Source organism: Zootermopsis nevadensis, unplaced genomic scaffold (assembly GCF_977971745.1).
Source record: "Zootermopsis nevadensis isolate Lab colony 2312 unplaced genomic scaffold, Znev_1.0 Znev_ptg000028l, whole genome shotgun sequence".
In the NCBI taxonomy this organism is placed as follows: domain Eukaryota; kingdom Metazoa; phylum Arthropoda; class Insecta; order Blattodea; family Termopsidae; genus Zootermopsis; species Zootermopsis nevadensis.
The window spans coordinates 9013641-9041193 of record NW_028259160.1 but is presented as its reverse complement, the minus strand read 5'-3'; the positions used below and the strand labels follow the sequence as shown (position 1 = coordinate 9041193).

The 27553-nt window shown below is 39.2% G+C and overlaps 3 protein-coding genes across 8 annotated transcripts in view; 2 read left to right on the top strand and 1 right to left on the bottom strand.

The window, feature by feature from the left end:
* The window catches only part of Gld (Glucose dehydrogenase), a 29072-nt gene extending 16970 nt beyond the window's left edge, over positions 1 to 12102 (top strand). For 2 of the 3 annotated variants that reach the window (XM_022069217.2, XM_022069216.2), the window contains 3 exons: positions 7683 to 7916; positions 8084 to 8292; positions 9930 to 12102. In XM_022069217.2, coding sequence (XP_021924909.1) covers positions 7715 to 7916; positions 8084 to 8292; positions 9930 to 11378 — 1860 coding nt within the window. In that variant the 5' untranslated portion in view covers positions 7683 to 7714 and the 3' untranslated portion in view covers positions 11379 to 12102. Of the gene's footprint in view, positions 1 to 6105; positions 6204 to 7682; positions 7917 to 8083; positions 8293 to 9929 lie in introns of all 3 variants that reach the window. The other variant, XM_022069219.2, reaches the window with a different exon arrangement.
* Positions 1 to 15153, bottom strand: part of LOC147872343 (uncharacterized) — a 271681-nt gene extending 256528 nt beyond the window's left edge. The window contains exon 1 of the mRNA XM_087356818.1: positions 14903 to 15153. Coding sequence (XP_087212944.1) covers positions 14903 to 14956 — 54 coding nt within the window. The 5' untranslated portion in view covers positions 14957 to 15153. The remainder of the gene's footprint in view (positions 1 to 14902) is intronic.
* A 6874-nt stretch (positions 15154 to 22027) lies between these two features.
* Positions 22028 to 26124, top strand: LOC110832330 (general odorant-binding protein 84a). Of its 4 annotated transcripts, none has more exons than XM_022069234.2 (7): positions 22028 to 22185; positions 22802 to 22877; positions 23630 to 23691; positions 23969 to 24004; positions 24144 to 24267; positions 24509 to 24567; positions 25232 to 25884. In XM_022069234.2, the coding sequence occupies exons 1-7, from the start codon at positions 22123 to 22125 to the stop codon at positions 25391 to 25393; spliced, it is 582 nt and encodes a 193-aa protein (XP_021924926.1). In that variant the 5' UTR covers positions 22028 to 22122; the 3' UTR covers positions 25394 to 25884. The 4 variants fall into 4 exon arrangements, with proteins under 4 accessions (XP_021924926.1, XP_021924927.1, XP_087212943.1 ...); XM_022069235.2 differs by having other exon boundaries at positions 25159 to 25297; XM_087356817.1 differs by having other exon boundaries at positions 25162 to 25249.
* The last annotated feature ends 1429 nt before the right edge of the window (positions 26125 to 27553 follow it).

The window sequence follows — 27553 nt, the reverse complement described above, 5'->3', positions numbered from 1 at the left end:
GACAGACGGACGGACATAATAAATTCTCACAGATCATCTTTATCGAAATGTACTGTGCTTAAATTAATTGACGTTTTGGAAAATAATTCCACATCTGTCGTGAACTACCAAGTAATTAAATAATTCTGCTCTAGGACTTACGTTGGTTACAAATGGCACGACCTTGTTATCAAATCAGCTCAATTAACAAAGTATTGCACAAACGTAGGCAGTTGATCGGCACCACTGCACAAAACAAATGCACCTTCAGGGGCCAATGCCACTTCCAATACTGACCTTGCCAGTTTCTGTTTGCATTCTAATGGCAGATAATAGTAGTTTACTAAACTGCAATATATATAAATTATGTAGTATGATATTTTGTTACAAAGTAATGAATGACTTGATTCCGATTAAGTCATGTGCAGTAAACTCCCCTTAATTTACACAGAAATGCTTGAAATAACTGAATTCGTAGTCTTATACTAAAAGAGGATAAAAGTGAACTTCCATACAGTTGCCAAGTAGCATAAAATGGACACGCACTCCGGGATTAGCGAATGGATCTTTTTGCTCAGCAACCTTACCTATCTGAGAAAATATCTACAGCTGTCTCTCCATATCTGCAATTTAAAGCAGCTTTCGAAATTTCCCTCACATGTCTGTAGTATGAATTTGTTCATTATTAAAGTCGTCGTCGTTGTAGTTTAACAAACAAAAACTCCTCTAAATTTTATGATAACACTGGACAGACAGAAGCCACACATAACACATTACACGGTCTATTTTTGAGAGAGTTTTTCCATGTCCAGGCAAAGCTTATAATCAATTCGTTCTATCATTCTACACACGACTCCAGTGTTAAGGGTATTTCAAGTGTTCCAACTCAATAGATGGGCAAAGGGTTTAAATCAAGTTGAGCAGCAATTTATACGCGTGTAAGGGTGCGCATTGCCCTTAATATGGACACCAATAAATATTATGAAATTCGGTACCACATACACCTACATCGCCGTTAAGCAACCAAGTGAAACAATAAATTCTTACTCAGGTCTAGTTCCTAGTTGCATTGTCGAGTTTCATACTTCAAAATTCGAACAACATTGTGGTCACGTGCGCAATAAGGCCTCTCGTAATTAGCAGCAGCAGAACATGATAATCCAACACCTCTAATACCGAACTCCGTCAATAGACACGATCCTTAGCAAGTTCAATCCACATTTCACCCTTGTAACATACATCCTCAATAATCATATTTATGGTATCAAGTCATCTCCTCGTTCTTCCAAGTGGGCTATCCCCACCACAATTTTATATCCATGGCTCGACTTCTCATCCCAGCTACATGTCCAACCCATCATAGCTTCCTCTAATTCACTATTGTGACAACACAGAGTGATCTGTATAAATCACAAGGTTCCTCGTTGGACAATATCAAATATTTTTCACTTCCCTACTCTATCACTCTTTGGCCCAGATATCTTCCTGAGCACTTCGCCTTGAAACACTCAATATAAGAGACCATGTTTCACAGCTGTACAGTTTTGGCCTAGAAGGCTTATCTTTCGTGGGTCATCAGTTGGTCAATCCTGGTACAGCATTTCTATATAAGAAAGCCAACGGGTCACTGACCACTCCCGAATTGAGGAGATACCTTCCAGCATTTCAAAAGCGTGTGTGTCGGCCGGCCACGACTACATACCTCAAAACAGACTGTCGGAAATGTTAAGCGATCAAATGTGGTAGACAAATCGTTAAAAGCATTGCGCCAAAGAATAACGTATGTCATTACTGTTATAATGGAGGACCTGCAGCTGTTGAATGAGGTTAAAAATTGAGGGGGGAAAAATCCGGTTTCAGCAAAAGGCAACCGCTTGTAGGCTCATATAGGAAGTGCTGCATCTGAGCCGATGGGTGGGGTCCTACGTAGCAGCGCCATTCCATTTTCGAAATTACAGACGATCACACGAGGTAAAACGCTTTCCGGACCAAGGTGAACCTCGTCTTGGTGCTTGGCGTGCCGCAGGGCGGATTGCTGCCTTGAGTTAAACTCTGAGACGAAACCATCACGACTTATCCAATTGCGACATTGCAATTGGTGGCTCGAGACACAGGTCAGGCATAACAATGTTCTGTTGAGTCACATGGGGGGGTGATAGTTTTACGAACGGCGAGTAAGGATCTGGAAGGAACCATCATCGTGAATAAAAGAGCACTAAACACACTGAGGGGGTTAGATCTCCATCAGCATGAGGTCTCCAAGACTGAGTTCGAACCTTCAGAAATGTTCACCATAATAATAATAATAATAATAATTGCTGAAGAGATAAAATTATTAAATTCCTCTCAATACAGTTTTCTTCAGCATTCTGCTACAGCCTCTTCTTGTGCCCAAATGTTCCCTCGGCACCCTGTTCTCAAACATCACTCAATCTCTATTCTTACGATATTGTAGGTGCGTCATATTGTGATTTTATTTAAAATAGTATTAAAATATATTAAAATTGTCCGTCAATCAATTGAATTAAGAGTTTATAACATACACCTGATGACGGCTCTATGAAAGCCGAAACATGTCGAGAATGTTCCATATGTAAATCGAGTACTCGATACGGAACAAAGGATAATATTTTAACCATTTAATTATCTTATATTACTTTATTGTGATTGACGGACAATTTTAATATATTTTAATACTACTCTATTCTTACGTTGTAGAGTGAGGGACCACCTTCCAAAACGCTAAAAAAAAGATGCAAAATATACTTTAATCGTTAACATTTTAGAAGCAGACGATAATACGAGACACAGAAGCCTTCGTAAAAGTAAATTCACAGCATGACTCGTCTCCTACCTACACTATACCAGACATCTACGGAGGATAACCACTTTCATCTTTCTTCACTTTAACAATCTAATTCCTGGTGATGCGGGTGTTAAAATGCCACAGATGGTAAATTGGATGTGTGTTTGATTTCCCACCAACTCCCAAATTACTCTGCCTACAATATAACGATTTGTCCCACCCCCTTATTTCGAGACAGCGTAACAGCTAAATCTCGTATAAATAATTGATGACGTCCGAATTCTGTTCTTTCATCGCCAAATTAGGTCTCTCATGACAATGTTCTGGCCTGAATTTAAACCGGTCGTGATTCGAATGCAATTCAGAAGCGTTACAGCTTGAGCCAAATTGTTCAGTAATGTAACAGGAATGCAGAACCTAACCACGTCAGTCAAATTTGACATCATTGCAATTCATGGGGTTTACTAGTTATGTGCGTATGCACAGAAACTGACAAATTATGTAGGCCCAATTATTTCTTTATGTTTCTTGCCAGCCTCACGACATAATTTGCCCTATTTTAAGGAAATTAGGCTTCACAAGGTTGGTCCCAGAACTGCTTATTTCCTAAGCAGTTTTTTGCAGGTCAGAATATAAACTGGGCAATTAGCACTCACGTCACATTCTACCCAAGAACAACCGTTATATTCTCAGGACAAAACGTGTTACGTTGAACCTCATTAGTGACTTCAGCTTCACCAACAGCAGTGGAGCTAGAGATTTTACTAGTGAATTATACTCGATTTTAACACATTTCTTTCAGTCTCCAAGATATCAGTCCGAGAACAGAAACGATGCATGCATATTTTCTACAAGAAAACCTTTCGTGTACTTTTACATATCACTTTTTAAATCACAAGCGATAAGATTTTTAGTATTATTTATTACTCAGCTCTTACAAAACGTGACATTTTAAAGAGAAGCAGCATAAATGCACAGGTCGACAGTCGAACACAGTAACTTCGAGATGCAGCTGTGTGTAGTCATGAAGTTGCTTGTGAGAACGAGCCGACAAGTTATGCAACACGGACATCGCTGTCACGTCACACATTCCCTCTTCCACCCGCTTAGCGCAAAGCGCACACTGTGCTTAAAATGTTACTCGTGAGTGAAGACCACTGAAATGTCATCAGAGTTTCGTACGAAATAATACCACTGTCACTGGCCAATTTCATGCATCGCTCAAAGGTTGGCACACCACTAGAAAACCGACAAGGCAAAATGAAAACAAAAGAGGAAGACGGCAAAAAACTACAAAGTGACACATGAGCACGAAACGAAAGTCCTTTAAACTTATAAATATTTGTCAAATGTTTCGGTAATGAATTTAAAAAGAACGAGATAATCTACAAACAGCTTAAGAAGATACAGCGTGAAGCACTTCTAACGGAATGCGAGGCCTTTATGGGATAATATTTGAAAATGGAAGACTAATTAGTCTTCGGTGTATTTCATTTGCAATAAACGTAAGTTATTAAAATGACAATTGACACCCGGCCTGTTCGTCATAGTTTAAACATAATTTACATATATACAGTTGCCAATTTATTATGAATCTATTCAGTTTAAGCTATCAGGTTAAAGCACAAGGCACTTGTAATCTGTTCGCGACTGATCGTTCAATATACTTGCAGTTGTCCTCCTCACCAAGAGACTGTATTCATCCTCAACTTGAGGCAGCGTCATACCGTGCTGACAAATGACCAACTTAATAAGGCGCGTTAATTGCTATGCTGTAAATAAACACGTGCTTGTAATTATTTACACCGCGCAATACAGACATGGTTCCTGCAGAGAGCCGCATAAGATTATGAAACACTCCTGCATTTCTGGAAGAGACATTAGTCTTCATTCCAAGAACAGCTTCATCTAATTCCTACAACTGGGACGAGAATATCGTGAACACGATTTTCTCTTTGTTCAAAATAAATAAACGCAAATACACGAAGACTTAGCTGACTCAGCTTTCATCAGATTACAATACGATTTATATCATATTTGTCAGTGGCGTTCCTAAATCACTAATGGCGTTGGATTAATAACGCATCTAAATAAAAACCAATGTCTGTTACGATTCGCGTGCCTTCATTCCATTCGCTGGGTTCTTAAGTAGTCTTGCAACCCAAAATATATCGAAGATTTCTGTCTTCTGGGTTGTTGTGCTGTGTAGTCTCAATCGCCCTGATGACGGAGGCAGTATGACCTCTGAAACGTTGGTAAACTTGTACCAGACTACACGGCGCAAGAACCCAGAAGACAGAAATCTTCATACTCACCGCTGTGAAGACATCAAATCTTACAAAAATATATCGATTCTTGCAGAGACAAGCGTTTGTTCCAACGCAGCTGATTCACATTAAAACACGGAGACATCTTGACACTCCACAAAACCTATTCATCACCTGGACTCCAGTTCTGATCATTAGTCTAAGCACTTCTCTATTTTTAAATATCTCAAAGTTTTTTTGTGAAAATATTAAAATCGGGTACTAACTGCGACGAGTACGAAGATTGGTGTCTTCTGGTATGTTTCTCCGTGTAGTCCGGTAGAAGTTTACCGACGTTTCAGAGGAGATTGCTGCTTCCATTATCTACTAGGCTACACGGCGTAACATCCCAGAAGACAGTCATCTTCCTTCTGTTAGTAAATTTCAAAGAGAAATAAATTCAAAGCGCTATGCTGTGAATTGTTGTGAAGACAGGAATTATTATGCATACCTGTACTTTGATACGAGCCTATATTAAACTTGTCGTTTCTAAATATCAATGAAAAAAGTAATCGGATATTTAATAACGCTCTCTCGCTACTGAGTTTTGATCGTCGACTGAGATGAGAAGACTGTTGCACACAGTCAACTGGACAGAATTGGGTATTAAGCGAACACTGAGTATTTCAAGATATTGACAGTTCCACGATTCATTTCAAGACATGTAGAAGACTCATGACAAGTGCAACGAACGATTTTCGGACCGGTTATGTCCCAAATACGTGTTGTAGCGCTGAGTAAAGTATGCCAAAAAGAAGTCATCGGAAAAACGCTTATCTGGATAAAGACTGCAAAAACCTCAGACAGAATCGAAGTGCATACCTGATACACTTCGAAATCGAATTAGAAGGCAATGATCTAGTCAAAGAAAGGGTCGAACGCCACTGATAACAGTATAAGGAGGTGAGCTGTACCTGATTGGACAAGACAGCTGATCATACCCAATGACTTTAGTTTATACAGCACGCAATTAAGAGCAGAATTATATATTGTTTTAGGGTTTCTGTGTTGCAGAGCAATTGTTGTCATGCCGGAAATACGACCGACCCTCTGACAGTGCAGCACATCATGACCTCACCTCAACCTCCCAGCACTTTCACTACATTCACCACGTAACAGAATTTCTATGAGAAACGCACAACTGTAATAATACTCGTACTATTCTCTCACGCTAAGTTATTCAAAAGAGAGGAAGAAAATTGTATGATAATTGTATGGTCACTAAAGTAATAACAGTAACATACATGCCACAAAACGTGAGAATGACAGTTATATGTAAATAAAAATAAAATTTGCAATATATACAATTGTTGTGACAATAGTAATACTTCCTGTCTACTTGGTAACTCGTTCATTAGCACTCTACTTTCCACAACAATAATAAATGAAAGATACATTATTAGAAGACTGTATGATTATTAGGGGAACGGCCTATTGCAAAAAGCGGGAAATAACATATCAATTTCGGTCCAGTATTCGTTAAATCTGTGTGTTTTGAGTTGTTGAGCCGTGCAGTCTGCTAGAAGTTTGCAGACATTTACGACGGATGAGTTAAGTTTGTTCATAAATTTACATTCTTCAGACTGAAAAAGTAAAAGAATGCAAGTACATTCTGAGTCTTTTTCGTGTCCTAGGACCATTCAGGTAACGACATACACACGCCTCGATCTATCGTATTATTATTTTGTTGCTCAACAAGTCTAACCAACAGGATTCGTACACTAACACTTTGGTCATGTGTGTTTCATAACCTTCACGGAGAAGAAAATTAAAGCAGTTCAGGCCGGTACATTGCCGTTGCAATAATTATGTATAAGTGTTCTCTTAGGTTATGGCATTGGTCTCTGGTTACAGCTCTTAGACACGATTTCACTTAACAACTCCATGTGCCTGTTCTTAAAAATATTTTTTTGTCTAATTTGTTAAAACTAATCCTATTCCACAATAACCACTAACTTCACACATTGGCATCCAGCTACATTATCAATATTAAGAGAATAGAAACAATGTATTGAATTTAATATTGTACAAAATATTGTCCGTGGCCTATTACATACACGTACTTCTAAACAATGCTGCAGAAAATGCTTTATGTGTTCTAGCGCTCAATAATGGTTACCCAAATAGCGTAATTTTGCTCTTTCGTAAATCTGATCGCAAAAAGTAGATATTTTTCGGACATAAAGAGCACGCTAGCTTTCAAATTATCGATCATACATCCCGTAGGCGCCACCCCGACAGGCTCTGTTCATGGTCTGTGTAAAACTGGGCTAGTAACATGAACGAGTTGACGACGGCTTCCTTCCGCATCTTTTCGAATTCATTATTCATCCTATCATTCGAAGCTGTAAAATCTGAGCCGATGGCAGTGTCGTTAAATACACCATAAATATCAGTAAAAAAAACAAGTATGAGTACAGTTCGCGACTGTAATCTTGAGACTTGCGGGGTGAGGAAGTGGGGTGAAGGAGGAAGGATAGCGTCTGCCTTTAACGTTACGGACTTCCTGCATCCCTTGCAAGTCTCAAGATTACAGTCGTGGACTGTAGGCGTATTTCCTTAATATGTTCTGTTGTTTAATTCTGATCCAGGCCGGAAGCAAAACGCGCTCTTTTCATACACGATGACCTGTAACTGTCCGGTAACGCAGCCGGGGCCTACTCTGGCCAGCACGTGCGGGGGCTCAGCCTTCATGCTGTTCATGGGGCTGCTCGAAGTTTTCATTCGGTCGCAGTGCGACCTGGAGGACCCCTGCGGCCGCCCTGAAAGTCGCATCGTTCCGGACCCCATTTACGATTACATCGTGGTGGGTGGAGGATCCGCAGGTATGAAACAACTTGTTCTGTTTTACGTTTTTACTCCCTGTCCAGCCGAAGTGTCCTGTGACAGAAGCGCCGATGCCGATGTGCCTAATGGCCTGTACATTTTATTATGTAAGCGAGATTCCAAAGTTCTAAGTGTTTCGCTGTTTCTTGCGCGCATCTCTTCGCAGGGTCGGTTGTGGCAAGTCGACTGAGCGAGATTCCCTACTGGAAGGTGTTGCTGATTGAGGCGGGAGGTAACGAGCCGACGGGCACTCAGGTACCATCCATGTTCCTCAACTTCCTGGGTAGCGACATCGACTGGGGCTACATGACAGAACCAGAGGAAGGGGCCTGCCTCGGCGAGATGGGCCAAAGGTGCTACTGGCCTCGGGGCAAGGTACTTGTAGAAAGTCGCCCTACTGATCACCAAACTGCATTTTTAATTGACGGCTGTTAATTGTGTCGGTCTCATTCATTTACGCAATCATTAATTTATGGTTTCATTCTCCCATCCTCTTTTGTTTTCTTTCCTATTCATTTTGTTTCTCTCTTCCCCTACAGTAGCCTCTTCCTTAATTTCTGGTTATCTTTCTGTTCCCTTTCGTTTCTTTCCTTCCTTTCTTTCTCTCTTCTTCCTATTCTTCCTTCGTCCTTTTTCTTCGTTTCTTTATACCGTTCCATATCTTTCTTCCTTTCTATTTTCCTCACTCCATTTTCCTGTCATTCTTGCTTTTATTTTATTTTCTTAATCATTTCTCTCTTTCAATTCCGTATTCTTATTCTTTCGTTCTATCTTCCCATATCGCTTTCACTTTCTTGCATTTAGTCTCTGCCGCAAGTAACCACACATTCACACATTCACACATCACGGCAACCGCACGTAATAGGCCTGCCTCAAGGGCCCCCTACAGCCATCACACATGCAGTTTGTCTCAAAAGTTTCTGTAGTTTCTGTAACACATCTCGGAGCACGCCTGCGCAGTTGCAATACTCTGTAGGGAGCCACTTCGAAAATCGACTACCCTGACTGAGGCTTTCGTCGTATTCCTCAATCTCTTCAGCTAATGCTCCTTCAATTAGCTTACAACCGCGTATTCGAAATCCTTTATTACTTGATATTCAATGGACGCTACGTCCGTGAAGATAAAGGGATGCGACATGAGCCTTCCAGACTGACGCTGTCAACAAAAGGACTCTTGAAATCAGGGCTTAGTTTTCCTCTGGCGTTCTTAGGGACTGTTTCCATAACATAACTCGCAAGCAGAAAATCAGGCATAAGCGTCGGAGAATCTCAAATATCTATTAGTCACTGTTACGTTTTCCTGAATCAGCAATGCAAATTGGTTTAAAATGAACGGGCCTTTACTACAGCGGTGCAAAGGAAAGCGACCCATTTTAACTTCTTAAGAACCGTCATTTTGATGAAAGACTTTCTACCGCTTCGCATACTGCAGAACGGTTTCTATAGACTGCATCAAACCAATATTTCTTTCGTGATAATGTTAATAACGTTTTGAAAGCAAGAATCATAGTTCTCGTTATGGAACGTCTTAAATGTCTACATACATCTTAGAACACTTTGTGTAACAGCGATGGGCAAAATTTGTATTCCGTCCTTGAAACAGGGAACCCATACAAAACAACAGGCAGAATTAATGTTCTGTTTGCTCTCATCATCTGCGTTTTGAAAGGTACACAAGATATAATGGCTTCTTCGACGCATGTTAATAGGCATTTAGGAGTTTATTCTTTCTCTGGTTTCTTCACAAATCTCTCTGTTTTCTGACAGCGCCATATATAGTCTGGTAGATACTGTCCGGCGTTGCAGAGGGGCTTACTGATATCTCACTTCTATTTGTTAATGTCGTTTCCAGATACATTTTGAAACACTGTCCATCGATTTATACCTTGTAGTCAAAGTTTGTTATGACTCTGTTTATGCTTATCTGGTGTGTCACCTGTTACACTGAATGATGAAGTGTCTTCCAAGCGAAGTGAAATATAGGGATGTAGCAGTCTCTGTGCCTGTTCCAGGTCCTCGGCGGAACGAGCGTCATGAACGGCATGATGTACATGCGTGGCAGCAGTCGAGACTACGACGATTGGGCTGAGCGTGGCAACGCAGGCTGGTCCTACCAAGACGTCCTGCCCTACTTCTTGAAGTCCGAAGATAACGAGCAGGCTCACCTTATGGATCAGGGTTACCACGGTGTGGGCGGGTACCTCACAGTAACGCAGTTCCCTTACCACCCACCTCTGTCTCACGCCATTCTGCAAGCAGGCCGCGAGATGGGCTACCAGGTTCGTGACCTGAATGGCTTGTCACACACAGGGTTCGCCATTGCCCAGACCACTAGCAGGAACGGCTCCCGCCTCAGCGCTGCCAAGGCGTTCCTCAGACCAGTCAAACATCGGTCCAACCTCCACATCATGCTCAACACGACTGTGGCAAAAGTACTCGTTAACGATACCACTAAAGAGGCCTACGGAGTGGTGATAATCAGAGGGGGGCAGTCTGGAATGAAGGAAGTCGTCCTTGCCAGAAATGAGATAATAATATCAGGAGGTACTGTTAACTCCCCTCAGATTCTTATGCTGTCTGGAATAGGGCCTAAAGAAGACCTTAAATCGGCTGGCATCCCTGTCATCCTAGATCTTCCAGGTGTAGGACGGAATCTGCACAACCATGTTGCATTCTTTGTGAATTTCCACATCAACGATACCGACACACAAGCACTGAACTGGGCGACAGCTATGGAATATCTTCTGTTCCGAGACGGTTTGATGTCAGGAACAGGGATATCAGAAGTCACTGCTATTCTCAATTCCAAATATAACAATCCCGATGACGATAATCCTGATCTTCAGTACTTTTTCGGTGGTTTCCTTGCCAACTGCGCTAGAACTGGTCAGGTTGGCGAAAGGGCTCATCCCAACAACACTAATTCCAAGAGAACTATCAATATAATTCCTGCGGTGCTTCATCCGAAGAGTCGGGGATTCATCACTCTGAGGAGCGCGGATCCTCTGGCCCCACCAAAGATAGTTCCAAGGTACCTGTCTCACCCTGACGACGTTTCCACCCTGGTCGATGGCATCAAGATCGCAATAGCCATGTCCCAGACACCGAGTTTGCAGCGATATGGGTTCAAGCTCGACGAGACGCCAGTTCCGGGCTGCGAAAACTTCACATTCGGCTGTGACGCTTACTGGGAATGTGCAGTTCGCAGGCAAACAGGCCCCGAGAATCATCAAGCGGGTACGTGTCGCATGGGACCTCCTGGAGACGACGAAGCAGTTGTTGACCCTGAACTTAGAGTTTATGGTATCGAAAGACTTCGAGTTATCGATGCATCTGTAATGCCTAGAGTTACGTCCGGCAATACAAATGCTCCAAGTATTATGATTGCAGAAAAAGGTGCCGATATGATCAAGAGTACATGGTTTGGACGAAGAGTCTGGGATATCTGGTATAAGAAATAATGTGTAGTGCTCTCTTAATGTTATTATAATGTTCGCATTGCGCGATGTTTATTGTTGAATCGGTCTGCTCCTAGATGCCAGACTAGAGACAGGTGTGAATACCTGGAGTAAAGCCGTGGTAAGTTCCATTAAATTAAACAAGAATTTCCTGGACTTCAAAGTCATAAAAATACGGTGACTTGAGTATCGAACAATTCTTGTCGAAAACAAGCAGTGCCGCTGTTTTTACGGGGTACTTCCGTGACTCGTGCCGGTGTCACTGAATTGTGCACAGAATGGTCCCTCTGTTTTGCCCAGTAAGTTGCCCCTTTATCGTCCAAGCCGAAACCGGGAAACTGTGACTCTTGCAATATGAAGTGCTGAGAAGCTTAATGACAGTTTACGCTCGCTTTCCTACACTTCATAATTAAATCACTCGTAAAAAATGTCATTTCTTAATATATTAGTAACTCTCAGACAGACAAGCAAGTTCAACCAAGTAGAAGTTCGTAATTCTTTGTGTTTTTGTCACGCCTAAAAGTACTTAATTGTTACATTCTTTTCAATGATAAACAAGACTACCTCAAAAATGCTGAAGTTTTTCACATTTTGATATTGAATGTATGAACAAATTTCATCTTAAAACAACTTTCTCTAATACAGGAAATTATATTATATCTCCTATTTTTATTGCCTGGAATGTGAATGTTGTAAGCTGTCTTAATAAAATTTAAAATATTCAAAACTTACATTTTATATAACGCAATATAAAGGTGGACTGTAAAGCAACCATTCCAAAGATACGTTAACAGAATGTATCTTAATTCACCACACAGCGAAACAGGAAGTTTGTTTTAAAGAAACTAATACTGTTAACAGCCAGCCTTTTAAAATGCATTTCCTCGATTGCTTTTTATGTTACTTTAGCACAATGTTATATATGTCGTCGTGATTGCAACCAGTTACAATAGTTCGCCCGCGGCTGACCAAGTTAATCGTCTCGTAAGCAGAGACGGGTTTATGTAACAGTGTAACTGTTACATATAGCAGGCCATTTTTTTTACAAGTCACTCATTCCTCTTAAACTGGTTTGCATGAAAGTGCGGACTGGATTCATCTGGCTCAGGGTACGGACCAGTGCTGAACTCTCGTAATAAGTTTATTGAAGTTCTTACTCCCCACATGCAAAATACCCGTTCTTTCAAGTTCACATTAATTAAATCCTCTCTTTCCATTTGATCATAAATAATCCTTGCTGTTGAAATAGCGTTGTAACAACAACCCACATTTGGGGGCATTTATGAACGTGTTTATTGCCCTTAGATTATCGTCCCTACACCCAACATTTTACAAGCCTGTCCTGTTGCTTCGTTTGCATCACTCGTAAGAAACATGGGAACGTAGCCAGACAATTGCGCTTCGCTATAAATTGTAATAGTACGACACGGAGATGGCACGGTAAGGAAGTGTCGGGTGATTGCCTAAGTCGACAAACGTTAATCAAAATTACACGGGTTCGATCCCCGCCTCCATGAACAAGACGTAAAACACTTGTCGCCTGAAGGTGGTTGTTGGCCTTATACTTTCTAGTGAAAGTCGTGCTTATCAGGCACCTTATACTCGCCAGTTACTGCAATAACGTCCCAAGTCTCGTCAGTTCTCCATGACATTCCAATTAATTTAGTCTTCAGTCATGGATTTTTGTCATGTGACCTGTAGAGTCTACAAACTGGCGCCGTGCTTATGTCAATCATCCAAGTTGGATGCACTGCAAGGAAATTTGGCTAAGAGTTTCGAAGACTTTCAAAACTGAAACTTAGGCAAATCAAAACAGAGGTCTAAAAAAAGATTCTGAATTTATTCTGTAGCAATTGTTCTCTATTCGTGTATCATACCATTAACTTGACACCTGTAAATTTAAGGGATTCGGATACTTCTTGATAGAAGACAAGAGTAATTTAAATTATATTTATTTGTCCAGTCATAAAAAATAGACCATGGTCGCTTTCTTCCAAATCCTTGCCTGTTTACAACACTCCATAACTGTTTAATCTCTATCTACTTCAGATATCTTACACGCCTACAACAAAATTGAATTTTGTCATTTAGGGCCTGCAGTGCCTGGTAACGAAAGTTTCATATGTCCCTCTTGCTGCAAACTGCCACAGCTAATCGCTCTACAGTATCGGTTTCATTACAAGCGACCAACTAACCTTGAAAATATTTCTTCTTCAAAATTTTAAATTCTTCCGAAATTACAAAAATAGTTCTAATAAAATTTAGGTACTGCACCATCCATCAATATAAGAATCATAAAATCGAGAGTTGGGTGATGCATGTAGCACGCATGGGAGAGACCACCCGCATACACAGTTTCAACTGCAATACCTGGATTAAGAGACTGCTTAAAGTTAATCTTAAATAAACGGGAGGGTGTGTAAGAATGAGGGGCGGTCTCATGTGACATAGAATACGGTCCAGTGGTGGGGTCTTGTCAAGACTCACACTGGGTTGAAGAGCCACGGATGATGATGGTGGCGGTGGGCTCTTATAAACATGGTGATAAACCTTGAGATACCATAAAATCTGAGAAATTTCTTAAGTAGTTACGCGACTATCAACTTCTCGTGAAGGACTGCTTTGTGGAATTATAAGTCAACAGACACAGTAACGTGAATACATTTTTCGAATATACTACAGCAGTTTGCATTATGAGCATAATTATATCACTTAATTACATACGTAATTATTAAATAGATCTTCTGCTGGCCTCTATGCATGCATGAAGGTTTTAAAGGAAAATAGGCGTCTTAATTTATTTTTAGAATTTAACCTTACACTGCATAATTCAGAGTTTCTATCTGCCCTCTTGATATAACATAAAATTTGCTGAGTGGGAAGGCTGTAGAATGCATGACTCCGTCTACCCATCGTTACAACACGCTCATCCTTACTAGTGCAACTCCCAGAGCAAACAGTAGTTAAGAGTGGGGAGCGTTAGCAAGCGACTCGGTTAGCAACGCGTGACAGAATGAAATGCAATACTGTGTCTTCTTACCTACCACGTAGACCAATAGCAGAGCTGATAGCATATGATGACATGATCAAGAGTGGAAGGGGTCACTTTGCTTCAGGCCTCGCGTACGGCTGTATACAAAGCGTATATGAGACGGTATATGAAGCCGCACACATGTATGGCATAAAGATGTGGAGTTTGCAAGAAGGGTGCAAAGTGATAATCGGAAGATTATTGCATTGTACCAAGGCTACCGATTTAGAAATATTGGCCTAGGGGCTACCTGATCAATTTAGATATAAAACATGGTAAGAGAGAAGATAATCACAGACGTAAATATAAATTACAATGCACTGGGCTAGTGCATAAAATCCGTAAGAAGAAAGAACCCAGTGTTAAGCAAACACAGCTTTATACATACATATGGGCGCTTCGGTATAGCACCCAAGCTTCCATGTGTCAGGCATGGAATTTACCTGTTATTCAACAACATAATATAATTACTTGTAGTCCCTTATTTCCGTCCTACCTTTCCATTTCCAGCGAAGTTCAAGGATACTTGCGACTTCACCAACAATCTCATCAATAGTCACATTTAATAACAGCACATAAACACAAAACATTAGAACTTCGTATCAACACGATTAATAAACAAAGTACATTAAATAGCAAATCATTGCCCAAAGTACTTTATACACACGCAACACATTTTCTTTCTTAAAGGCACGCCACTAACACGCCCGCGCACTTCACCCTCCAACCGGAAACTAACTACTTGCGTTCGAGATCTGGTCGGTAGCGTGAATCGATTTTATCCAAAGATAACACAGTCAAGGAACATTCTTAAATCAAAGATGAGGCAGTGAATAGGCTATATGACTGGAAGGCTAAAGAAATGTTGCTCGTCAAAAATAGATGGCATCGTTCGAAAATGTTTTTGTTTATGTGTCTACACATGTACAAGAGCCGTTCGATTGTGTCACGATTTTTGAGTTACTGCCGGATACAACTGACGTCTGAAATTCAGTAGACTCTGCATAATCCACATAAAACATCCTAAATTAATTCCAAAAAGCATATCAAATCTCACTCTGTATTGTGCTCAAGTCAAACTACAGGTAATTTGTACAACACGTAACGGATTAGTGAAATGTCAGGTTCTCACGGTGGCAAGTATGGAGATGGCTATTTTCTGAGTTGTAGCACCATGAAGTCTTGCACTAGTCCTCCAAAGTTTTAGACGTGCTTGCTACTTCCTTCTTCAGGGCGATAAACGTCGGAAAACTTCTACCATATTGCTAGGTGCTACAACACAGAGATAGGCATCTTCATACTCGACGCCTTGAGAACCTCAAACCATAAATAACACTATATTGTTTTTTAATATAATCAAAATATTCAGTGCCGCTAATCATAGCAGATCCAGTTAAGAACACACGTAACTATCTTCAGTCAGATTAATTTTAGCATTGCCTTCTAGATTTTCCAGGTAACTGCTTTCAATACGTTTCTCAACCAAAATCCTTTACTTATTTGTTTCCCTCATTAAAAATATATATAAAAATTATTATTATTTTATATCTTTAGTGATCGTTTGGTTACGCTTAGGCATATCCTAAAGTAGATGGGGTTGCTACATCTGTCAATAATCAATTTCTTTCTGCTTTGTTATAATTATTAACCTGTCTGTTTGCTAGGAACTTCATCATCATCATCATTATCATTATTATTATTATTATTATATTTTAATTGTATTCACTTTATTTTCCTTGTGCTGTATCTGTAATTGGCCATCTGGCTGTTGATGCAGCTTTCTAATAATAAAGATTTTAATGGAATAACAGTAAACGATAATCCATTATGCTTCATCCCGTTTAACATTTCCCAAAAAACATGGGATTTAACTACTATTTTTCAACAAATTTTCAGTATTTACACGATTAGTGCATTGATAGGGAATGGTAGAGTAGAACTTGTCGAGGTGTCAGTTCTGCTATTCGGGTGGGGAAACAAAATAAAACAGCAATAAACCGCTGTCAAGAAAACCTAGTTTGGAAATCGAATCCAGGACCTTACTTAGAAGGTACAAATTGCTACACAGTCACATTTGGCCAGTCATTCAGTCATTAGTTGCAATGTAAATATAAGCATGACTAATTAAGATAAATTGAAATTTCTTCATATCTCGGAAAACATTCTTTTCTGCGGACATATTTTATTTCCAATCAAGCTTAACTCTCTTCTGTTGTATGATTCTACCTAATTTCGTAACAGAATAAAGCCCGATCTATCACAATGAGAAAATCGAGCTGTAACTGATACATAATAAAGGTACAATCATTGTCGTGACTACATACAGAATAGTTTCACATTCCTTGCGTAAACCAAGGGATTTGCCGGCATTTGAAGAAAAGAAAAACAGGAAAACTTCATGCAGCTTATATCAGCGACTTTTAGGTCCACTTAGGATAGGCAATTCTTTTTCTTTCAATTACTCTTCTTCAATAATTATAAAAGCCGTGCTACATTCTTCGTAAGCTTTCATTTTTTATATATATAATTTTGTCCCTGACAACACTACAATTTACCTGTCGCTCTGACCACAATTTTTTTCTATTTTTCTGTGAACCCCAGTAAATGATTCTCATCTGTTCTTTCTTGTTTATAAACACGATGTTTGGTTCATTTTTTAGCACATTTGTGATTCAAAATTATAATGGATTTTTCAGTCTCAAGAACATACTGGCTACCTTCAACATTATTTCCAATTCATCAATCACAATCACAGATATCAAAACTAATAAATAGTACACACTGTCTATAATCTTGCAGATGTAAGTTGTAGACCTATATATTGTGTTATAAATATATAAATAATGAAGTCTTTACGTTGAAGATGACTGTCTTCAATCAGGGCGATCGCCCTGAAGATTACTGCAGTAAGCATCTCTGAAACGTCGATAAACTTGTACCAGACTACACGGTGCAAAAGCCCAGAAGGCAGTGACCTTCATTAATCAATCAATCAATCAATCAGATAAGAAAATATTGAACTATAATCCGAGTATTAAAATTAGTATAAGGAGTTTTTAATGACAAGCAACTGATTCAATATACCATTTTGTGCAGCACTTTGTAGTCTAATTACCATTTTGCAAAATGCCAGACGACGGGGCTCAATTCCAGCTACTAAAGCTTGCGTCACTCTTGCCTTAATAACTTGTTGGGTGGAATCATTTCCGTTATCTCTGCACCACTTTGCTGCTTTATTAGCAAACACGTGGAATCGGAAAGTGAAAACTTGAAACACATGTATGTAATATGACGGGTCACTTGTGGGGAGGTAGTATAGTCCGCTTAAAAAAGTTATTAAACTTTACATACAAATTAAGCGTTCAAGAAAGTCCGTTTCTTGAAAAAGTAAATAATTATTACTTCCTGCGGTTGAACAGGGAAATGACAAATATGAAAGGCCGAGAATCGAAACTCTGGCCTCAGTGGTATCAACACCTCTGTAAACCTTGCAAGACGAGTAAAGACGTTTGACCACCGAACAAGATTCCTGTTCACCTTACATCCTGACGTTGCACATTCCAACATGCGCAATCCGTGAGATTCATATCCGTGGTTCGAGTCCCGGTGCGTCATTGGGACAAACTGGTCACGCGGAATCATGCGCTTCGTGAGGTACAAGCAATGTTGGGCGTGCAAAACGTTTTAGACTCGCCAATAATGATCTACACATCTTCTGCAATATGCGATTTCAACATTGTTCAGTCATCAACATTATTGCAAAATTATTATTGTTGTTATTGTTTCGTAAGTGGCGTACGAATATCACATAAAAATGAAGTTATTTAAAAATAATTTGAATTTTGAACCGTCTTCAATGATACTGCTGGAATAATATTATTGAATTTATATCTGTTTGTGTAATTATCTAGCTTTATCTAGGCGTTCTGGTAAAATTTTTCACATCAACATGACGTTCAGAATTTCGCCGCAAGGTAAAAGTTCTTGCATGATAGTCAGGGTATGTGGCAGCTGAAACAAGTAGTCATCAAGAGAGCCCATTTCTCCAATTGATCAGTTCACTTTCGTTACATCGGACCTCTCTTTTCTATCGCCTCAGTCTATTATATTGCTATTGAACTACATTCACGCCCGATAATTCGGTCACCCCATTCCCTGTTAACAAAACAGCGCCCTGTGAACATCTTTTCCATACTTCTAATTACCTCAGTGTTTGTGTTCCTAATTTGTACAGGATAGTCAAAAAGTTACGCAACCGATATCATAATGTTTATTTATGGTTGTAATTCAATACAATAGTCACACATATCGTTTTGCCGACACAAGAGCCCACGCAGGTTACGTCATGTTGTAACCTGCTCGCGACGGTCCGTCCGTTGTCCTTCAACAGTCGAATCACGATGTTGTCTTTTTCACAAGCGTAACAGTGTTCATTGTCGAGCATTGCCTGGTATCTCGTTCTTACTTAACGCGTTACAATGAGTTTAGGGATACAACCTGTGTCAAACAAGGCGATAATATCTCGTCTGGTGAACCGTTTCTGTTGACACACAAACTCTTCACCGGCTTATCATTAAACATGAGAAAATTTCCGACACTTAAGATAACATTGTTTCTTTTCTGTTTTCTGATTTCAATGTAATTTATTTTTTGATAAATAAAACATATCATTAATGTATTGCGTGATTTTTTAGTCACTCTGTATTAGCGCCTCAAAAGCTGAAGATAGGTATTTCTGGATAAAATATCTCGTTTGTGTCATGTAATGGGACACGTAAAGTGATCATGTAGTAGATGGCAAAATATTTTATTCTGGGTTGACAGTCATGTTCACTTATTGCTTTTAACAGGGGGCACCAGAAGAAAACTGTCGAGAGATGTCAAAATGTTATCTAGCAGTTTCCCAACAGTGTGAAGCCCGTTATTCAGCCTTCACAGGGGACATGGAAGCAGAAGAGTGAAGAGTTTGCAAGCATAAATATTCATGCCTTGTGGAGTCTGGAAATTCGAATAAACAACAGATTGATGTGAAGTAGAGTTTCACTACACGTGCTGAAAGGTCTTATAACTGGCATCTGATCTGCAATATTTTATCACCTTTTGAAGGAACAACGATAATGTAAATGTGGAATAAATACGTAACAATTAAACTCATTACAATATTGTTGACTGCCTATTTAATATAAATGGGAATTAACCTTTCTGTGTTTTTATAACAATCCCAAAAATCTTTCTTAGGTGGCAGACCAATTCCAGTACTCAGAATTCTCTATTAGTAGGTTACGCAATTAAAGCCAATTTACTGAAAACTGCTATTCGCCTTTTATTGTAACAGATCTTCATTAGCATCCAGGCACTTGCTTGCCCTGCAGTGTCGTGAGTAAGAAGCAATTATTTTGACACTTTGATGAATATGACTTTCAACACAGCCGGCAGAAATGTTTTACTGCTCTCTAGGAAATTAGTGAACTTGCATAATGCAACAGTACTACCATCTGTATGCATTAAGGCACTAAAGTTTAACATTACCGCACACAAAGCAGAAGACAAAAACTTGATTCACCTAATAAAGCTTCAAGACCTATAGCGAAACTGTTCAGTGTTCGAATTCCTTTAGCTGAGGGCAGGTCCATTGACAGACGACGGAACATCAAAGTGTGTTTAAAGCCGCTCCTTGGTGTTTAGACCTACAGGGTTCATCAAGGGAACTTCTGTGGTTTTCCTCATTTCTTCCAGGACAGCTTATTTACACTTCAGTTTCAATTCATCATTCACATAGAGTTGAAAAAAGCGTTATTAATGAATTTATTATAAAAACAATAACATATTAATGGGAAAATCTGCTGTCGTCTTAATCTCATAAATGTAAATGTTTTTCTCTCATTTTGTTCAGTTATTTCACTCAGAGGAAACGAACAAATTTCACAGATGTAGAAAACGAGGAATATGCAAATATTAGTATTATATTGTGAGATGTCAGGTTCTGACGACGAGTATGAAAATGGCTGCCTTCTGGTAGTAGACTGTCTCCTGTATCCATCAACAGGACTATCGTAATTACCCTGATAATAGAGGCAGTAAGAACCTCTGAAACGTCAATCAATATCTACCATATTATGTTAAGATGTATTATAAATTATAAATAGGTTGTTTTGTTGTACTTGTAGTGTAGTCTCATTATGACGTCATCTTACTGTAGAATTGAGATACAAACATTCTCCATTTTGTTCCATTCCCACGGATTCCAATGCTTTTTAATACTAAATTGGAAAATACAACGACGTTTGTTTTTAGCGACATGCGACTGTTTTTTACTGAAACCAGACTTCAAATACGGTTCCAGTTTGTACAACAAACCTTATTAAAATTAATCTAGAAGTTTAGTTGCCTTCTGTCAGGAAAGTTGTTGTAACTTGCAATGAATTCGCGTCTGGCGTGCCAATGAGGTCACTGTTTGTAAAATGCATTAGAATTACAAAAACTGCAAGGCAAGTTTCACGTGTCTGTCGTAATAAAACAAGTGCTTCTCTTTCAGGCAAGTCATGGTGTTTGCCAATAGGAAATGGATTTAAAACTGAAGTTTAGTATTTTAGTTTAAGTTTTAGTATTTTTCCAAATACATACGTTCGCTGTGAATGTTCCCATATACAGACTTAAAATTTATTCGTGTCAAGTGAATCACTTAGTCTTTCGTTCGAAGTGTTTATCTTAAATTTTCATGAAATGTGCTTTAGACCCCCTATAAAAATGTCTTCGACGTCAGTCCAGTTAGTCTCATAAAGGCACGACATCCCCACTATGCATCCAGCCGGAGGGTTGGTGTTAATATTGTCGAGTAAAGTCATGAACAGGTTAAACAATGGAATTCCGCAAATCTTTGGATCCACCGTCGCCATTTTATCTTATTTTCGTGATTTGCCATGCAGGTAACATGTATAAATGCTCCTTTTAATTAAAAAATGTAAACACCGTAAAACTGTCTTAATAAATTCTACATCTCTCGTCTAAAATATGTTTCATTTTTATGAAAAACAAAATAATCAAAACAGTACACTTAACTATAGCTGACCAAACGCTAGAGCCCAATTATAAAATTATGTTTTATCATGACCACTACGCGACCTCACTTTAGTATTTCCAAGGCTATAATTATAGTAAATAATTGTCTCTGCGGTCCGTCAGACACAGTAGGTTCAGAACGACTTGCGTAACTGACGAGCAGTAGCGACTGCACCGAACAGAATTAATTATACATCATAAAACTAGTAGGTGTATGTATCGACATCCTTTACCCATGTTAATTTAAATGGCGCTTTACAATTTACATTTAAACGTATTATTATTCTTCGCCCCAAGGAGGAACATTAGAGAAATGGAATTCATTGTGTTTAAAACTACGTTCCTGGGAACGTCTAGCTGTTTAACGATTCCCATGTTTTCTGTTACATAAAATAGGAATTAATGTGTTATATAAGTTTTCGGTAACGCTTGTAAGCCCCTCATGAAAGAATCTGTTTTACAGGAAATGAATAAATGGGGGCATTCAGACTGTAATGACAACAATATTACAACTAATGAAATAAAATAGAGCAATAGTTCAATAAGAATAGACAAAAATTACATCCGAAAACATTTAAACAATCGATGCATGTAAGGTCAGGCTTGTCATATAAAACAAGAAGCTTGTTGTCAACTCAGTGACATTTGTATTTCAAAATGGCGATGTTCAGCTTCTTGGTCATCTTAGCGTCCTCTCAGCTGTTGGTCCTGGTGAATGCTGTGAGTACTAACGCATAGAATCTGGATAATTTCATACCAGTTTCAACAGTGAAAACTTTCTTGTTTAAGAATTATTTTTAGATTATCGTATTCATATCATTGAAACTAATTATAAAATGCCTTCAAACTTCATGCATGAATTTATTTTTACCAACTTCTTTGCCAATAACCCCTCCTACTATATTTAGTGTCAGATACTATCACACAGACCTATATATTTCTCTTTACGAATAGAAGTTCAGTTTTTTCGTTGTTTCTAACCATCGATTTACTAGCTGTCAGCTTAACATGTTTATTACTTGATAATATTTTTGGTTCTCTTTACAGCGAGTATGAATATATTTTCTGGGATGTTGAGCCGCGTAGTTTGGTAGAAATTCTCGTCCCTAGTCGCCCGTATGATGGAGGCAATAGCATCTCTGAAACGTCGGTTAATATCTACCAGACTGCACGGCACAACATCCCAGAAGACAGCCATCTTAAAGTTCATTAACACTTTTCAAAAAGCATCTCATACGATAAATGTTAGTGGACGCTACTGTGGTCGGGATCCATTCGAATTCGCCGGATGGAAATGCGACATCTGAACTTGACACGGGAAGATCTTTCTTTACAGGTACCAGCCTCTGAGGCCGAGGTGGACGTAAAAGAGATTATGAAGAAGTGCAACGAGAGCAATCCTATCGACGCTGGTGAGTTAGAATAGCCTTCTCTCGCAAAAGAATAGCTAACAAGTGGTTCAAACAAAAGAGCGCTATTTGTATCGTGCTAAGTACGAAGACGGTGTTACGTTCAGTTAAATAAATGTAATGCAAATAACAGCAAGAAGTATTTGATTTAAACCGGAGGAGTGCTTGCTTCAATTTCGTTCAGACGTCTTATATTCTCCTCTTTAAAAACGTGTGTGTGTGTTGTTGTTGTTGTTGTTGTTTTGTATGCGTGTGAAACTTGGTTTCTCACCATAAAGGAAAAAAATATAGATTTTCCTTACAAATTGTTACATCAATTCTGAATCGGGACAGGATAGACTAAACCATAAAAGATGACGATAAATATTAAATTTAATATTTGCGATAATTCCAAAATACACTACTATAAATTATCTTCGACACAGTTAGCTTCTCTAACTGTAACGGCATTATTTATTTTGTGCCAAACGTTGTGCTCTGTTGGTTACCACTCCTTCGTATTTGGAGGGCCCCACTTCCAAATCTCGGCCCGGAGACCGGCTTTCCTGACTAAGTTTTCGTTGCTTTCCTCAGTCCCCCAGCCCCCCAGCCCCCCAAGTAATTACAAGTATACTACCTTATAAATAGTCCACGGCAGCTTAATTTTTGATAAGTCATCCTACCATTTGTCACTATATAGTCCGAGACAGACAGAGTTGTTATATAAACTATACATAAAATAAACTTAATTTTTGTGAATTTTGTTTCCTCTATAGAGTATCTGGATCAGCTCAACATGACTGGCAGTTTCCCCGATGAGAACGTTAGATCAGCCAAGGTAAGAACATTAGCTTAATATATAGGCTCTTAGAGAAGAAACCTAAGAGCCTATAAGCACTATCTTCCTCTGCATAATGCCCTAATACATCACGTCGGTTTATGACAGATTCTAAACTGATGTGCTAAACCAACGGTTGCAAATTTGCTCCAGCTGAAACGGCCTGTTATTTAGATGAAACTCTGAGTTTGGTGTCTAAACAACCCAGAGCCTTAAATGATCGGTTTAATTTAGTGTGATTCAATAACTCATTCATGGTATTTTATTTTCTTTCCAGTGTTTCATCCGCTGTGTGTTTATGGAAACCGGAGTGGTAAGTGGCTATTAAAAGTCTTCATGTCTACACCCATTTTCCTTAAAAAAAGAACCAACTTAGCTGAACCAGATATTTCTTAAATACTTACAAGCAGTTGTATAAAGAAGTTACTAAACGTCACTGTGTTCTCCTGTAGATGGATTCTGATGGAAAGTTGGTCGCCGCTAAGTTGAAGGAGGCGTTCGGAAAGCGTCAGGGTCCAGTAGCCGTCAAAACCGCCGATCTGGAAATGTTCGTGGACAATTGTATAGCTGCGGATGGTGAGTACTGATTTGTGTTACTTTGATAAAAGTTCTTAGTTAGGACATTCATTAAACGTTAAATCATTGAAAAAAGCAAAGAGAACCGAGGGAAACTTCCGACAGCATAGCCGATATACCCACCGACTGGCCGCCTGAGTTACGGCACAGTGTAGTTATAAATGTCATCCTTGTATATTATCAGTTATTTTGTCTGGGCAGTGTTTTACTCACGGCGACCATATTTCGCATTTCTTTGCAGCTGACGTCACTTGCCAGTGTGAGAGAGCTTACCGTTTCTCCAAGTGCCTCATGACAGAGGTGAGGTTGTCTTTGTCTCTTTTCCTGCATGTTCTTGTTAACGACAGATAAAAAGGTCAACATTTGCTATGCTGACATATAATTCTAATACGTCATATTAAATCATGTTTTAATTATTGGTAAATATTAAGCTTCGATAATAGCGTAGGAATGCGTTTCCCGAGATAACATGCTTATGAGATTATAGTCCAAAATCGCTACTAGAATTCACGAGCACTTAATCTGTTTGAGCTTCTTCTGGAATAAAATGTAAACAAGTATTTGTTGTCTTTGGAGTGTCAGTTCGTCGGTCCGTATGTACAGTAGACTGTACTGCCCTCAAGATTAATGGAATATAACAAATTGTTTGTATATTAATTACAACTGTAAGCCTGTACGAAAAAGTACCCACAATTGTTTGTGCTCACGAAAGTATTTTGCCTTAACTGCGTTGGATGAATTCATCAGTCTGAAATAAGCTAATAAGACGATAATAATTTTAAGCTCCTAGAATTATTATTTCTTTGGAACGCTCTGTGAAGTTAATGAATGTACTGATGATGTCAGTGGGGTGTGGTGTTGTGAGATGCTTCGGGATGAATTGTTTGCCAGGAGATATTGAAATACGGTGACCCCAGCAAGTTGAGTGGTAAGAGAGATGAAGGGGGATACTGATGCTCCACAGCCGAAGATGTTCGGGAGGCTGGAGGAAGCGGAAGATGATGGCGACGGCTCTATCCGAGACGCGATTACCAGCTTCCTGCGTGACATGGGCCACACTGTGCTCTCAGTTCTGAACATCCTCAACCAAATCCGGGAGGTGGTTTCGTCCGCTTTGTCGGGCTGACTTGACACAGGGCGGGCTGCTTCTTCTCAAGTGCAAATATTACCACGCCATTCAGGCGATACACTCATGGCCTGGGGGTGGGGGGCGGTAGTCTGTATTAATATCCACAACAATATTGAACATTATAGTCAAGATATTTTCCAAGCGCACAAAGCGCAGGCTTTCGCGATTTGATTTCGATGTATAAGTTTGGCTTTCAGTGATGAGTCGCGTAAAATTCTATACTTTTCCAACGTTCCGGCAAACAAAATAATTTTTAAACCGATAAAATGTAAATTAATACAAATTTGCATAACTCTTGTTTGTTTAATTACAAAATAGTATATTTTGTAAGAAAACATCGATTATGATGCCCATTTAAAGTCTGGAAGAAATTTGTGTCACTCAGGTTGCTGTAGTCGCAAGAGACAATTTAAGTTAATCAGGAATTAATATTAATGTTCTATATACATAAGAAACTTTACAAATAAATATTGTATATGTGTTTGAAACTCGTTACTATATTGTTCCAGTTGTTAAAATAGTTTATTATTAACAGGAACTGAGATCAGCAAAGAGGAAATAGCTGTTGTCCCGGTGGTCGAGCACTTCATTTCTGCACAATCTGACATATGAAATTATTTCACCATTTTTAAATTAAATATCTTCAATGTGTAATTCACTTGGTACTATTCTGTTATTACAACACTGTTCTGAATTATAATCTTAAAATAAAGTTGCATTATCTGTAAGCCTATAAAATATGTGTTAAAACCGTATTCCATTATTTTGTCTCAACGTTGGTGTTTTGTTCAAGTCTTCAAGGGATTCAAAAGGCCTTCCATTGTTATGGACAATTTATCTGTCTCTGTATCAGTGACTAATCCAATGGAGATAAAACAATTAATTTTAAAAACCTAAGGTTAATTATAGCGTTCACAGCACCCCGCGGAACTTCTGAGCGAGATTGCGACAAATTTATCTGAGATAAATTCTAAAATTATCCTGTCATCTGCGCCCAAGTCTTCTCATCCCTTGCAATTGCGCTGCCAACATTTTGTTCGCATTTCTTGCCCTCTCACGTGTGATATATCCTCCCTGATTTACTAACCCTCGCTGCATCAGATGGAGAGTACAAATTATTAAGTTCCGCACTACGTATTCCTTCCATCATATCTTCATGTCCTTATACACCGAGTCCTTATACGTCAGTGGAAATGCTTATGCATATAAAATGTAACAGCCTTTCAAATAAACCAAGTAAATGGAATACATCTGTTACTAGTTTTAAAAAGTTAACGGATTTATTAATTACCTAATTTTATTTCACAATAAACATCGCTGTCTAATCATTAGAATGTATCCCTCGCATTCGAAAGTTGCTGGTTCCAAATCTTAGTCCGGAATCACAACATCCTAACAAATGTAATTCTTGGTGATTTTATAGGCTCTTCGACACAAATGACTAGCTAGCACCTTAAAATAGGCCACGAGCGCTATCTTTAATTCTTTTGAAGTCATCCTTCAAAATCATACTACTCTATACAAATTGTAGGATTTGAGGTTTTCACGGCGGAGTCTGAAGATGGCTGTCTTCTGGGTTATTTCGCCGTGTCGTCTGTTAGATGTCCACCAACGTTTCAGAGGTCCTTGCTGCCTCCATCATCAGTCAGGGCCCTGATGATGGAGGCAGCAAGGACCTCTGAAACGTCGGTACACTTCTACCAGACTACACGGCATAACAACCCAGAAGACAGCAATCGCCTCTATATAACTTGTTCGGCTGGAAAAGAGTTGTTACATGTCTCAAGAACCATTTATTAGCACACTTTTATAGCGTAACAAAAAAGGATGTTAACAGTTTTACTGAAAATGTTTTTATTGTACGTTTAAAAACTAGGCGGTCCTACAATACTACAAAAATGTAATTTTACGAGGTTCTGGTCTCCACTTTAAATTGCATGCTTCAAAACGCTGAAAGACGTGTTTAATTTTTTTTCCCCGTTTGTAATTTGTATGGACTTCCCCAGGACTTTTACATGATCTGCTTTGTTGCGGTTCAACAACCCAACGCGACTTTTTCACACAACAGAGATCCTGTCCGCCTGTTCCGGCTTGTTATCTTTTCCGCCCGAGGAGACTAGAGCCCATAATTTTCACGAAGCAGCTGATAACCTAATT